The sequence below is a fragment of the Somniosus microcephalus genome, chromosome 14 (genome assembly GCF_052327205.1).
Source record: "Somniosus microcephalus isolate GS21.2 chromosome 14, FLI_Smic_1.0, whole genome shotgun sequence".
NCBI classification, from domain to species: Eukaryota; Metazoa; Chordata; class Chondrichthyes; order Squaliformes; family Somniosidae; genus Somniosus; species Somniosus microcephalus.
Window position 1 is genome coordinate 91917278 of NC_141000.1, and position 13990 is coordinate 91931267.

At 47.4% G+C, this 13990-nt stretch overlaps 1 protein-coding gene across 4 annotated transcripts in view; it reads right to left on the minus strand.

Moving 5' to 3' along the window:
- LOC147107696 (NXPE family member 3-like) overlaps positions 1–13990 on the minus strand; it is a 90194-nt gene that overhangs the window by 21113 nt on the left and 55091 nt on the right. For all 4 annotated transcript variants that reach the window (XM_086006924.1, XM_086006922.1, XM_086006923.1 and 1 more), the window contains 2 exons: positions 8911–9698; positions 5673–5746 (listed from right to left, as the gene is read on the minus strand). In XM_086006924.1, coding sequence (XP_085863050.1) covers positions 5673–5746; positions 8911–9698 — 862 coding nt within the window. The remainder of the gene's footprint in view (positions 1–5672; positions 5747–8910; positions 9699–13990) is intronic.

Here is a 13990-nt window from a genome sequence, read left to right on the forward strand (position 1 = left end):
AAAGTTGAGGTCGAACATCAGCCATGATGTTATTGAATGGCGGAGCAGGCTCAAGGGACGATATGGCCTACTCCTGCTCCTAATTTTTATTTTCTTATGTTATAGGTAAATGACAATATTGTGAAAAATATTCTGTCATTTCTGCATCCAGTTCTGGTCACTAATGCTTAAGGAAAACTACCAAGCCCTGGAAGTGGTGCACAGAACGACCACAAGCCCGATCCCTGGTATCAGTGTGGAAATGTACCTTTTAAAACTGAATATAGTTACATGTGCCCTTTTGTGACAAACAAAATGAAGTCCCAGTTCTCCCAGAAGCCTCTGCAGAAATGTCCTCTATTCCTTCCTTAAGCATGTTAACCTTGACTAAACACTGTAAACCGTTGCTTATCTGCGTTGTTGTAGGAATTAACGAATTCCTACGAATAACGGAGATCGACACAAGAGAACAACTAAACAGGTCTTTACTCAATGGAGATGCCACGAGGACTGCCTGGGCGTCTGCCCGCGTCTTCCCATGCTCTTAAAGGGGCCACGCCCCGTACATGCAAACTCTATATACAAAACACAGTAATGCCTAACACAATGGTACAGGTTTAGGCTGGTGTTAGAACATCGTTAAAGAGAATTATATACAGTTAGCCAGAGTCATTCAGTGGTTCTGCCACATGCGTCCCCCTAGAATTCGCTTTAACGGGCAATGTCAAACGGTGAGGGGGTCTGACGAGCCTGTCAGAATGACTCCTGTACTCTCGAGGCGGAGGCTGCTGGTCGGCTGGCGGTCTGGCGGGCGGTCGCACTTGGTCTGCCGTAACGACGATGGGTGGCCGACCCCGTCTCGGCAGTTGTGCTGTCGACGGGGCGGTCGAGGTCTAAATGTGCTGGCTTTATGCGGTCGACCGAAAAGTGGTCCGGTTTACCACCGACATCTACCGTGAAGGTTTTGCCCCCTGCTTCCAACACGCGGAAGGGACCGGTATATGGGGCCTTGAGCGGATCCCTATGTGCGTCATGGCGAATAAGAACGTATTCAGCCTTGTGAAGCTCCGTGGGAACGTGTGAACTCTGCAGCCCGTGGTGCGAAGTGGGCACCGGTGCGAAACATCTGGCCGCCTCTTGGTGACTAGCAAGCTGGGCAGGCGCGGACCATGGCTCTGTCGATGTTGGTAGGAAGTCCCCTGGGACTCGCAGCGGCTGACCATACACAAGCTCTGCTGATGAAGAGTGAAGGTCTTCTTTGGGGGCCGTGCGAAGGCCCAACAGGACCCACGGTAGCTTGTCTGCCCATCCAGCGTCCTGGAGGCTGGCCCTCAGGGCAGCTTTCATTGACCGGTGGATGTATTGGCAGAGGCCATTCGCCTGTGGGTGGTAGGCTGTGGTGCGGTGTAATTTGACACCGAGTCCTTGGGCCACTGCATTCCAGAGTTCGGAGGAAAACTGCGGTCCCCTGTCTGATGAAATATCTGCAGGCATTCCGAAACGGGCGATCCAGGAGGAAATGAACGCCCTGGCCACGTCCGCCGAAGTAGTGGATGACAGGGGGACCGCCTCCGGCCATCTGGTGGTGCGGTCAACCATGGTCAGGATGTGTGAAAAACCATGGGAGGGTGGGAGTGGTCCTACCAGGTCCACGTTGACATGGTCAAAACGTCGCTCCGGAACTGTGAAGGTGGCCAACGGAGCTTTGATGTGGCGCTGTACCTTGGCCTTTTGGCAGACCACGCAGGCGTTGGCCCAGTCGCGGACATCTTTATGCATGCCATGCCATACAAATTTCGCTGACATCAGTTTCTGAGAGGCCTTCATTCCTGGGTGTGACAACCCATATATGGCGTCGAACACTTTGCGGCGCCAGACGACTGGCACGACAGGGCGAGGATCCTGTATGGAGACGTCACACAACAGCGTGGAACCTGCCGAATGGAACTTGATGTCGGCCAACTGGAGGCCAGTGATGGCCGTTCTGTAAGCTTGGACTTCCGGGTCTGAGGCTTGGTCCGCTGCCATGAGGGCGTAGTCGATGCCCAAATGAATCGTATTGACGACCGCGCGGGAGAGGCAGTCTGCCACCAGGTTGTCCTTACCGGCCACGTGCTGCATATCCGTGGTGAATTCGGATATGTAGGTCAGTTGACGCTGCTGTCGGGCTGACCACGGTTCAGCGGTCTTGGCCATTGCAAAGGTTAGCGGCTTATGGTCCACAAAGGCGGTGAAAGGACGTCCTTCCAGTAGATTTTGTAGGAATTAAAATGGGGTTGGGGTTATTTGTCTCTGGCCAGTCAGAAGCCTCTGAGCTGCTCCAGGTACCCCCGTGCGGTTTCGAAGCGCTCCCCTATTCCTGGTTCTGACCGCCGGACTTATTCGGTAGTGATGTGGACAGAAAAACACTGAGACTCGTGGTTTGGGTGCAAAACAGATCAGTATTTGTTGAAACAAAAGAAAGAAACAATTTAAAATAAACGATACAACACACCTATGCCTGGTACAGCACTTTTGCTTAACGCAGTACACTTAGCGTCCACTAGAGCACTCCTTGCTCAGTGCAACACTCCTATAGTAAAAATACAGCACTCTTAAATACAGCTATTCAGTGTCCACTGAAGCACTTCCTCTGCTCAGTGCAACACTGTCTTACTTAAATAGGGGAGGAGAGAATGGACACGAGGGAAAATTGACTAAAATCACAGTTCTAACAAAATTCCCACCCCTATACCTATTCTAAGTTGCCTTGTAAAGGGCCAGAAAAATATATGCTCACCAATGAAAAAATGCCTGCTCCGTGCTCTGCGATCTTTGATCTTCATTGCCCCGAAGTAAAAACACCCCAGTATTTTAAAAGCAAACTGCTGTAGAGAGCACGGAGGCGAGGCCAGAGAGAGAGAGAGATGCTTCTAAGAAGCTATCTTTTATACCCCATTTTGGGGCCGAAACCTTCCCGCCCAGATCCGGATGTATCTGGGCTAAACAAAAGAGATCCAAACTGTCCACTTGTCTGGGATGGGTTTGGATGAATTACCCATTCGTTTAAACTGTTCCCTTTCTCAGTTTAAATGTCTCTTCAATTGTCTGTGATTGGCTTTGAATGTATTTCCATTCATCATGCTGGGTTTGAATGGAGCTGTCTTGGTTTGAAAAAAGACATGTCTTTCTGTGATTGCTGAGTAAACAGCTTTGGAGGCTAGTGTAAACAAAGCCATTGTCCTTTGTGGTCAGGCTGAAACCGCAGCTTAAGTGGTTTGTAAACATAGTATCAGTTTCTGTAAACACATCGATTGTCTGCTGCAGGGGGGTGGGAACTCCCCTTTGATTGGCAGATTGGAACCTTTTCCCACAGACCCAGGCTGCTCTTTCCAAGTCCTTTTGTCTTCGGCCATGCGGTCTGATGGCCATTTTGATCCCTGGAATTTTAAAGGCATATCACCCAGGGATTCTTTAATCAAAATTAATCTTCAGAGCTGTAGGAAATTTTGAAATTGTGAAATCCTACAGATCCGAAAATGGCGGATGGCCAGAAAAAGGGCGAGCAACTCCCGGTCGAACATGCTGTATGCTCTCTCATTCTGCCGTAGTTGACGGCTGAAGAATGCCAACGGCTGCCACGTCCCGTTCACCCACTGCTGTTGCACGGCACCGACTGCGTAGTCCAACGCGTCGGTGGTGAGGGCGATGGTGGCGCCTGGCAGCAGGTGCGCCAGCATAGTCGCGTTGGCTAAGGTGCTTTTGGTGTCGGCGAACGCTCGGGCCATGTCATCCGTCCAGTCTACCGGGTTCTTGCCAGTCTTGCCCTTGAGGGCCTCATACAGGGGCTGCATGAGTAGTGCTGCCTTAGGCACGAAACGGTGGTAAAAGTTTACCATGCCTAGGAATTCCTGCAGGGCCTTTACGTTCTGCGGGCGTGGAAAGGATGTCACTGCCTCTACTTTCGAAGGTAAAGGAACCGCTCCCTCTGAGGTGATGCGATGCCCCAGGAAGTCAATTTGGTGCAGGCCAAACTGACACTTGGCCGGGTTGATAATCAGGCCGTGTTGGCTGAGGCGTCGAAAAAGGGTGCATAGGTGACAGGGATGTTCTTCCTTAGTAGGACTGGCAACTAGAATATCATCCAGGTAGACGAAGAGGAACTTGAGGTCCCGCAGCACAGAGTCCATCAGGCGTTGGAAAGCCTGGGCGGCGTTCTTCAACCCAAAAGGCATCCGTAAAAACTCGAAGAGGCCGAATGGGGTGATGACTGCGGTCTTCTGGACGTCTTGTGGATGAACTGGGACCTGGTGGTAGCCCCGGACGAGGTCGACTTTTGAGAACACGGTGTTCCCTGCCAAATGGGCAGAGAAATCCTGGATATGGGGGATCGGGTACCGATCAGGAGTGGTGGCGTCGTTTAGTCGTCGATAGTCACCGCATGGCTGCCATCCGCCGCCAGGCTTCGGGACGATATGGAGGGGTGAAGACCAGGAACTATTCGACCGGCAAATAATCCCTAACCGTTCCATGGTTGCGAACTCCGCCTTTGCGACCACCAGCTTGCCAGGTTCTAGGCGCCGGGCCCGCGCGTAGACCGGGGGGGCCATTGGTGGTGATGTGGTGTTCCACACCATGTTTCGTGGCTGTGGAGGAGAACGTGGGTTGTGTCAGGTCGGGGAATTCACTGAGCAGGCGAGCAAACTCATCAGGAGTCGGGAACGCACAGGAGACGGTGCGTGACGTAGTGTTACTGCGGTAACACGGAACAGAATTCAAAGTTGCTGCGTTGATCAGCCGCCGGTTCCTGTTGGCGCACAGGAAATCCGCGCCGAGGAGGGGCTGGGAAACTTTGGCCGTAACAAACTCCCAATGAAAACGTTGCCCCCCGAGGCACAACTCCACTCGCCGTCTGCCGAAGGTCCGAATTGTTCCGCCATTCGCCGCTTCAAGGGCGGGGCCGTGATTCCCTGTCTGCACATCGAGGGCGGACATGGGTAAAATGCTGCACTGCGCTGCGGTGTCGCACAGAAAACGACGACCGGAGAGAGTATCGGTGATGAAGAGCAATTTTCCCGCGTTGCCAATCGCCATCGCGGTCGCGGGGTGCCCGTTAGACTCGTTCCTCGGTGGTCGTAGTGTCAGTCGTTGGTTCTTTTTTTGGGGAAAACTGCAGGGAGGGCAGCAACGTTTCGCTTTTGCGCCGAACTGCGCGTGGTAGAAACACAGCCCAGCAGGCGGACGAGCTGGGGTGGTGTCTGCGGGGGATGGGTGCCTCGTGGCGGCGCAGTTCTGCCGAGTTACAGCGAAAATAGTTCATTGTTCGGTCACTGCTACAGCAGGTCAAGCTATCTGGGAAAGCTGTTGATGATGTGCCAGTAACTTATTCAAATTAGGCCGAGGGACTTGCATCACAACGTTATATAGAGCCTGCCCTCTGAACTTCCAGCACTTTGAGCTATCGACACAGATGAACCTGTGACATGCATAAACACATCTCCATTTTTACCTGACACGCGAAAAAAGAAATCCTCCTTGAACTAAATAAACGATTGCTCCAAAAATGTGATTTAACTCAATAAAAAACATGAATCATTAAATTAAATTTAGAGTATAATAAAGTATCTGGAGAACCAAAGAATTAATCCAACATTCTTCTTACTTGTATTCCCTCTAATAAACCTCTAATCTGCAATAATTTACATTTCTCTTACCTGTACGAGGTGAAGGCTCAACAGTTACATAACCCGGACCACTGGGTAATATGGGCTTCTTGATATTGATCCCACTGAAAATATATTATTGTATGTTAAGCCATTGCATCCATGAATTGTAACAAGTGAAAATGTCAAATTAGTGCAAGTTTAGAAATACAAGGGGGCATTTTATTATTTGGGCACATGGTCAGCGGAACGCAAGGCCCTCCCTGACCCCCCTCCCGTGACATACCCGAGTGCGGAGGACCATTCCTTTTGTCTGTGATTACGCTCCCACCCACTGCTCAGCTGCCTCTTCCTGCCAGTTTTGGGCGGTAGAATGGCTGGCTATGTATGTGAGCCTCAGCCCCCGCCTGCTTGACTTATAATCAGGGTTTTTTTCCCCTCACCAAAGGAGGAATTTCAGCTCCCTTAGCCCAATGGACACCGGATCGAGCGGCATTCTTATGGCTCATTTCCCACCCCACAGCTATTTATAACGCCACAATTCTCTTGGACAGTTGAAGCACCTGCCTGACCGAAGCAGGAGCCTGAAATATATGCAAATCGGGATCCTATCGCATAGGTAGGACCCTGATGCCATTTGAACTGCCTACTTAGTGTCCGCCGCAGATGACCGACTCAGTAAAACCTGAAGAAAACACCCTTGTAAGTCAAGTGTTAGATTTATTTTGTGCGGCCAGGTCTTACCTTTCACAAACCCCAAGGTACACAAGATGGTAGCCAACATGTTCCAGATTGGAGGTGGGTACCAGGATTGGGTGGGGGACAGGCTGTCTGGAGTGGTGCAATATGTGCCAGTGAGAGCAAAGTTGTGGTTGACGTCTGGTATAAAGATGGTGGAGGCAGCAGGGGATCTGGGTGCATAGTAGGTTGTCTCCAGCATGGAAGCTCTGGGTGCCGAGGTCCCGTAGCTCTTGACGAAAGTCAGAGTGCTTAGGTTGGAGGTGGTAAACCCTGGGGGTCTGTATTATTGAGGTTGAGGTCTAGTACCACAGAACAATCCATATGCCAGCAGCATGGGGGGTAGGGGGTGGTTCAGGGGATTCTTGTGCTTAACATGGGGAAATCTGAGGTCTGACGGTACTCAGGGCAGGCTGGGATCTGGCAGTATTTGGAAAACGTTCTGTGGTCTGGCAGAACTCATGGAGATTTAGGGTTTGCCAGCACTCGAGGTGGAGTCTGGGAACTGACAGCAGTCAGGAAGCAGAAGAGGAAGAGGAGGAAGTGAAAGGAAGGAGGCAACCCAGATGGCCCCTTTCTGGCCGGGATATCCGGGATCGAATCATCTGCCTGCGGTATCAGTGAACACAACCCCAATTTCCCTTTCAACTTTAGTCTCACTCCTTACCTTCCCTCTGCTACTGACCATCACAGCTTCCTCTTGGCCACAATGCTGAAATAAAAGCCACCACAAAGCAAACATTCCAATCCAACTTTATCCATATATGCATCCAATATTAAATCAACTGATCACCCTTGTGCATTCCCTTAGTGACTGTCTTGCGTGAGACTTTGCCTATCCTAGTGCTCCCCCAGTGGCTGCAGCATGACTGGTGGAAGGCTGCTGACTCTCAGTGGGGGAGACTACAGATGGCCTTGCAGGACGACTTTGAGGTGGTGTCTGGGAGTGTGAAATCAAGTGACAGTGTTTCTTCTTCATTCTCATCACCCTCTTCATCTTGACCCACTGGCTGGGCACGCTGAATTTCTTGGGTGTCTGAAATGAGGAAGGCACAAGAGGAGGGCTGTGGTGAGGGGGAAGGGGGAAAGCAAAATGTGCACGCTTACACCATGCGCAGCTTGTAAATCAGAAGAGATTATGGGATGAGGGGGAAGTGTGAGCAAGGTACCTCACCGTGGGTGCGGAACAAAAAAATCTATCCCAATAAGTTACCAGCTGAGAAAAAAGTTTCACATTTTATGATTTTTTTGTGTTTTATCTCTCTCCCTCTCTACCACATAATAGTCTGGGAAACAGGAAGTTGACCAATTCCAATGCATCGGGTAATGATGCCCTTCAGACTTCTTGGAAGTGTACGAGAGTGGCCTTGGATTACTGACCCTTTGAATTTTTCTCCCTCATTGTATAATTACTAAATTAACAACCACTTGCCTCCTACTCAACAGCTACTCATCTCCAATTGAATGCTATGAAAAGTGCCCGGAAGTTTTCCATGTTCAAGTTTTTAATCGACATACCAGCAATGACAGGTCTAGTTCTATAAAGTGAATTCATCAATCCCATGCTCTCAGCAGGGAGCCATGCTCAAAAGGAATTTGGATCAGAGATCAGGCTACAACACTGTAGTGCTGAATCGTCAACATCGTCAACCCATTAATGGCCCAGAAATTCGGGTCTCCACGGGTGAGTACGCACGGGGTACTCACCCGTAAGCCCAATGGAAGTGCCGGTTTCCTGCATGCACTGCGCATGCACGGGAAACCGGCACTTCCGTTCCCCTGAAAGAAGGGGTTCAGAGTTCAAACGCGTGCGCAGGAGAGGCAGCGCGTGCGCATCGAACTTAGGTCTTTTTTTTTTTTTTTAAAAACAGGTTTTCCCGGGAGGGTAAGTCTCCAGGAGTTACACATTTAAAAAGCAGGCGTAAGGACTGCTTTTTACAAGTGGTGAATTAATTAAAATTAAAACATTTTTTCCCACAGGTTTATTATTTTTAAATACTTTAAAGAAAGGTAAGTTTATTTTTAGCCCCGTTAGAAAATAAAATAATTATTCAAAAATTTAAATTATTGTTTAAAAGTTATTTCATGTAATTTATAGTTTATTTAAAAAATGTGATTTAAAAAAAATTTATCTGAAGATTTAGTGATGTTTTGGGGCCGTAGTATTTATAAGTTTTGACAGCTCTTCCTGTCAATCTTATGAATGGAGCATTTCCTGCTCCGATTGGCTCCCCATGGCCCACGTGATCCCAGGGGACGCATAGAACTAACTGCACCCCTGGGATACGCAAGCACTGCGCGCCGGCAGCTGGACCAGGCCCAGGATTGGAATTCCACGGGGGCCCAAAGCTCAACGGCCGGCGTGCTAGGTAAGTGCAGGTCAGGGGCTTACACCCGCGGGAAGCCTCCGACCCGAATTTCTGGGCCAATATCTCTTCAGCTGCACTAGATTGTGAGGTTGGTGAATCATAACCTTGTATCATAATCTGAGCTCAGGATGTGAAGGAAAGTAAAACAAAAACTATATAAATGAGAATATTCATTGCCATACCTTTGGAAATAACGTCCTTCTTCTCCTATTAAGAGCTTCTGCTCATAACCTCCCATCATATGGTTGATACGAGCAGAGCAGGGGAGCTTCTCTGGTTTGAAACAGAACCAGGGCTCCCCAGTCCTGAGATCAGTAAAGTTACAGAGCGGTTTAGTTGGAGGCAAACAAAGATTACACACAGTGGTCTCAGAGATGGCCCCTGATTTGAAGGTACTTTTAAAATACACTCTATCTGGCCGGTCCTCACGTAGCCTTTCAAGTACTTGGATCCCTTCACTGGGATGAACCAAGGAAACAGACACTTCAACTTTCCCTGGCCAAGATAAATTAAAATTTAGATAGTAAAATCCATTTTGGTTATCTATAACTGTTCCTGCTGAACCGGCTTTTAAAGCTGGGGTGTGGATCCGGCCTTGGAGATAGTCACCCCCATATTGCTTTGGGTTTCCTTCAAAATCATTCATACGCAGCATCACTTGTAACTGATCTCCAACATAGAAAGTCTTTCCAGAATTTAAAATAACAAAGCGAGTAAGTGATGGGTCGCTGCTTTTCACAAAGGGCACAGCAGGCTTGGGTGGTTTTGGCCATTCAATCATTTTCATAAGGATTGTCCCCTCTGACCTTTCTTCAGGGGTGAAGCTCTGATTCTGGTAGCCACACTGCAACAGTCTGTCCATCCAAAGAGATGTTTTTTTCTCCTTTAGTTGTTCTATTATGGGATAAGACTTTGGAGCTGGGTAACGCCTCCAATTTGTTTCTGATCCAGAGGCTGGATATTTATTATACTGTGGAAAGGAACAACTTTTAAAAATGAACATATTTTTACTTCAGGTTCACTTTCCAAAACACGCCCACCTCCAGCCAAGAAAGAAGCATGGAATTAAAAAGGGGGAAAAAACCTAAGAGTTGTTCAGAATTTTGCTGGATGGGAACATGTTTGGAAAATGTTGAAGGAAGGAACCGAGGCCTGGTGATTATCCTGGTGAGGGTGTAAGTGTAGAAGGATTGATGTCCACAGTGAAAAGGAGATGATTGGGAGCAGAGAATCTGAAATTGTCAAGTGGCAGAAGGCTTTATCAAAATCACAGATTTAAGTGGGTAAAGGCTAGAAAAGGGGGGAAAGAATTGAGTCAAGATCCAAAGAGACAAACTCAGTAGTACAGAAACTAGCTGAAAAGTTGATTTTCTGGAACCATCCTGCTTGTCCACCTTGGGAAACAAGTTTGTTAAAGTGACGGATGAGAGGAAGGATGATGTGGAACTGGGAACCAGAACAGTGGCAAAATAGATGGAGCGAAAGCTGCTGAAGAGGCAAAGAGCATTCATTGGTTCAATCCCTCTACCTATTCCTCAGATAAGGTTTTCCCTCAGCTGTAGTTGACGGGATTCTTGACCATATTCATTGCATTTCCCAAGCTTATGATTTCATCCCCTGTCCCTCCTCTTATAGCAACAGGGACTCCTTAACTTCCCCTTCCACCCCTCTAGCTTCCTCCTATGCCAAATTATTGTCTGTCACTTCTGCCACCTAAGAACATGACCCCACCACCAAGTGCTTTGTCCCCTCTAGGAAACAGTTGTTCATTCTTCTTCTTCCACTCTAACTTCCAGCTGCCCTTCCCACCCCCGCCCCATGAAACCTCAGGAGATGGAAGAAGTATTGATTCATCCATGCCCACACCATTGTCCAGGGCACCAATTATTGCAATTTACCTGTATGTTGGCTGGTCTAGTATATTGTCTTTCAGTAGTCACTTTTTTGAACACCTTCTTTCTGTCCGCAAGAGTGTCGTCCCTCCCTGTGGCTCATTACTTCCAAATTCCTCCTCCCATTCCTACTCTGAAATCTCTGGCATTCTTCCCATGACTGTTCCAAACAAATGGAAGCTTTTGGCACAACATGTAGCAACTTCAGACCTGAGCTATCTTTCTCATTTGCTTAGAGGTAGGGGTTACTGGAGGTGCATTAGAGTCTGGGGAAAGATAGCAAGTTAGTATTACTGGCGTTTACTCTTTGTTGGAACATGATTCCAGCCATGGGGTCTGACTTACAATGCTGGCCAGTCTTTATTTTCGGGAGTTGGCAGCCTGCTGTCTGTTCCTAGCATTTTTAGGAAGCATTTTTGCTGCCTTCTTTTGGCTTGGGTTCCAGGGGGCCAACATCTGCGGACTGTCTCCTGGTGTTTGTGTTGGGGAGTCTTTTTTTCATAGAATCATAGAAAGTTACAGCACGGAAGGAGGCCATTTCGGCCCATCGTGTCCACGCTGGCTAACAAAGAGCTATCCAGTGTAATCCCACTTCCCAGCTCTTGGTCCATGGCCCTGCAAGTTACAACATCTCAAGTACATATCCAAGTACTTTTTAAATGTGGTGAGGGTTTCTGCCTCAACCACCCTTTCAGGCAGTGAGTTCCACACCCCCACAACCCTCTGGGTGAAGAAATTTCCCCTCAAATCCCCTCTAAACCTATTACTTTAAATTTGTGTCCCCTGGTTTTTGACCCCTCTGCCAAGGGAAATAGGTCCTTTCTATCCACTTTAACTAGGCCCCTCATAATTTTATGCACCTCAATAAAGTTTCCCCTCAGCCTCCTCTATTCCAAGGAAAACAAACACAGCCTATCCAGTGTTTCCTCATAGTTAAGATTCTCTACTCCCAGCAACATCCTTGTAAATCTCTTCTGTACCCTATCTAGTGCAATCACATCTTTCCTGTAATGTGGTGACCAGAACTGCATGCAGTATTCTAGCGGAGGTCTAACTAGTGTTTTATACAGTTGAAGCATAACCCCCCTGCTCCTGTATTCTATGCCACGGCTAATAAAGGCAAGCATTCCGTATGCCTTCTTAACCACCTTATCTACCTGGCCTGCTACCTTCAAGGATCTGTGGACATGCACTCCGAGGTCCCTTTGTTCCTCTACACTACTCAGTGTCCTACCATTTAATGTGTATTCCCTTTCCTTGTTAGCCCTCCCCAAATACATTACCTCACACTTCTCCGGATTGAATTCCATTTGCCACTGTTCTGCCCACCTGACCAATTTATTGAGATCTTCCTGCAGTCTACAGCTTCCTTCTTCAGTATCAACCACACAGCCGATTTTAGTATCATCTGCAAACTTCTTAATCATACCCCCTATATTCAAGTCTAGATCATTGATATATACCACAAAATGCAAGGGACCTAGTACTGAGCCCTGCGGAACCCCACTGGAAACAGCCTTCCAGTCACAAAAACACCCATCAACCATTACCCTCTGCTTCCTGTCTCCGAGCCAGTTTTGAATCCAACTTGACACTTTGCCCTGGATCCCATGGGTTTTTAACTTCGTGACCAGTCTGCCATGTGGAACCTTATCAAAAGCCTTGCTAAAGTCCATATACACAACATCAAACGCACTACTCTCATCTACCCTCCTTGTTACCTCCTCAAAAAATTCAATCAAGTTTGTCAGACATGACCTTCCCTTAACAAATCCATGCTGACTATCCTTGATTAATCCATGTCTTTCTAAATGAAGATTTATCCTGTCCTTCAGAATTCTTTCCAATAATTTTCCCACCACCGAGGTTAGGCTGACTGGCTTGTAATTACATGGTCTATCCTTTTCTCCCTTTTTAAACAAGGGTACCATATTAGCAGTCCTCCAGTCCTCTTGCACCACACCTGAAGCCAGAGAGGATTGGAAAATGATGGTCAGGGCCTCTGCTATTTCCTCTTTTGCTTCGCTTAACAGCTTGGGATACATTTCATCCGAGCCTGGGGATTTATCCACTTTTAAAGCTGCTAAACCCCTTAATACTTCCTCTCTCATTATGTTTATTTCATCTAATATTTCACACTCCTCCTCCCCGATAGCAATGTCTGCTTTGCCCCTCTCCTTTGTGAAAACAGACAAAGTATTCATTAAGAACCCTACCGACGTCTCCTGCCTCCACACACAGATTACCCTCATGATCTCTAATAGGTCCTACCCTTTCTTTAGTTATCCTCTTACTCTTAATATATTTATAAAACATCTTTGGGTTTTCCTTGATTTTACTTGCCAATAATTTTTCATGCTCTCTCTTTGCTTTCCTAATATCATTTTTAATTGCACCCCTGCACTTTCTGTACTCCTCAAGATTCTGGAGTATTTAATACAGTAATGCAGAGGTTGGGGATGGCACTAAAAGGGAAATTAGAGAAGCGTGCAATAAGGGCACAGCAGTCATCATGGGTGACTTTAATCTACATGTAGATTGGGTTAACCAAATTAGTAACAATACTGTGGAGGAGGAATTCCTGGAGTGTATACGGGATGGTTTCCTGGACCAATATATCGAGGAACCAACTGGGGATCAGGCCTTCTTAGACTGGGTATTATGCAATGAGAAAGGATTAATTAGCAATCTTGTTGTGCGAGGCCCCTTGGGTCGGAGCGATCATAATATGATCGAATTCTTCATTAAGATGGAGAGTGAAGTAGTTGACTCAGAGACAAAGGTCCTGAATTTAAATAAAGGGAACTATGATGGCATGAGACGCAAGTTGGGTAGGATTGATTGGGTAATGTCACTCAAAGGGTTGACGGTGGATAGGCAATGGCAAACATTCAAAGATCGCATGGATGAACTACAGAATTTGTTTATCCCAGTTTGGCATAAAAATAAATCAAAAAAGGTGACTCAACCGTGGCTAACAAGGGAAATTAGGGATAACATAATCAAGAGAGAGGACATATAAATTGGCCAAAAAAAGCAGCAAACCCGAGGATTGGGAGCAGTTTAGGATTCAGCAAAGGAGGACAAAGGGATTAATTAAGAGGGGGAAAATAGATTATGAAAGTAAGCTTTCAGGGAACATAAAAACTGACTGTAAAAGCTTTTATAGATATGTGAAGAGAAAAAGATTGGTGAAGTCAAGCGTAGGTCCCTTACAGTCAGAATCAGGGGAATTTATAATGGGGAACAAAGAAATGGCAGACCAACTAAATACATATTTTGGTCCTGTCTTCACAAAGGAGGACACAAATAACCTCCCAGAGATGTCGGGGAACATAGGGTCTAATGAGAGGGAGGAACTGAAAGAAAT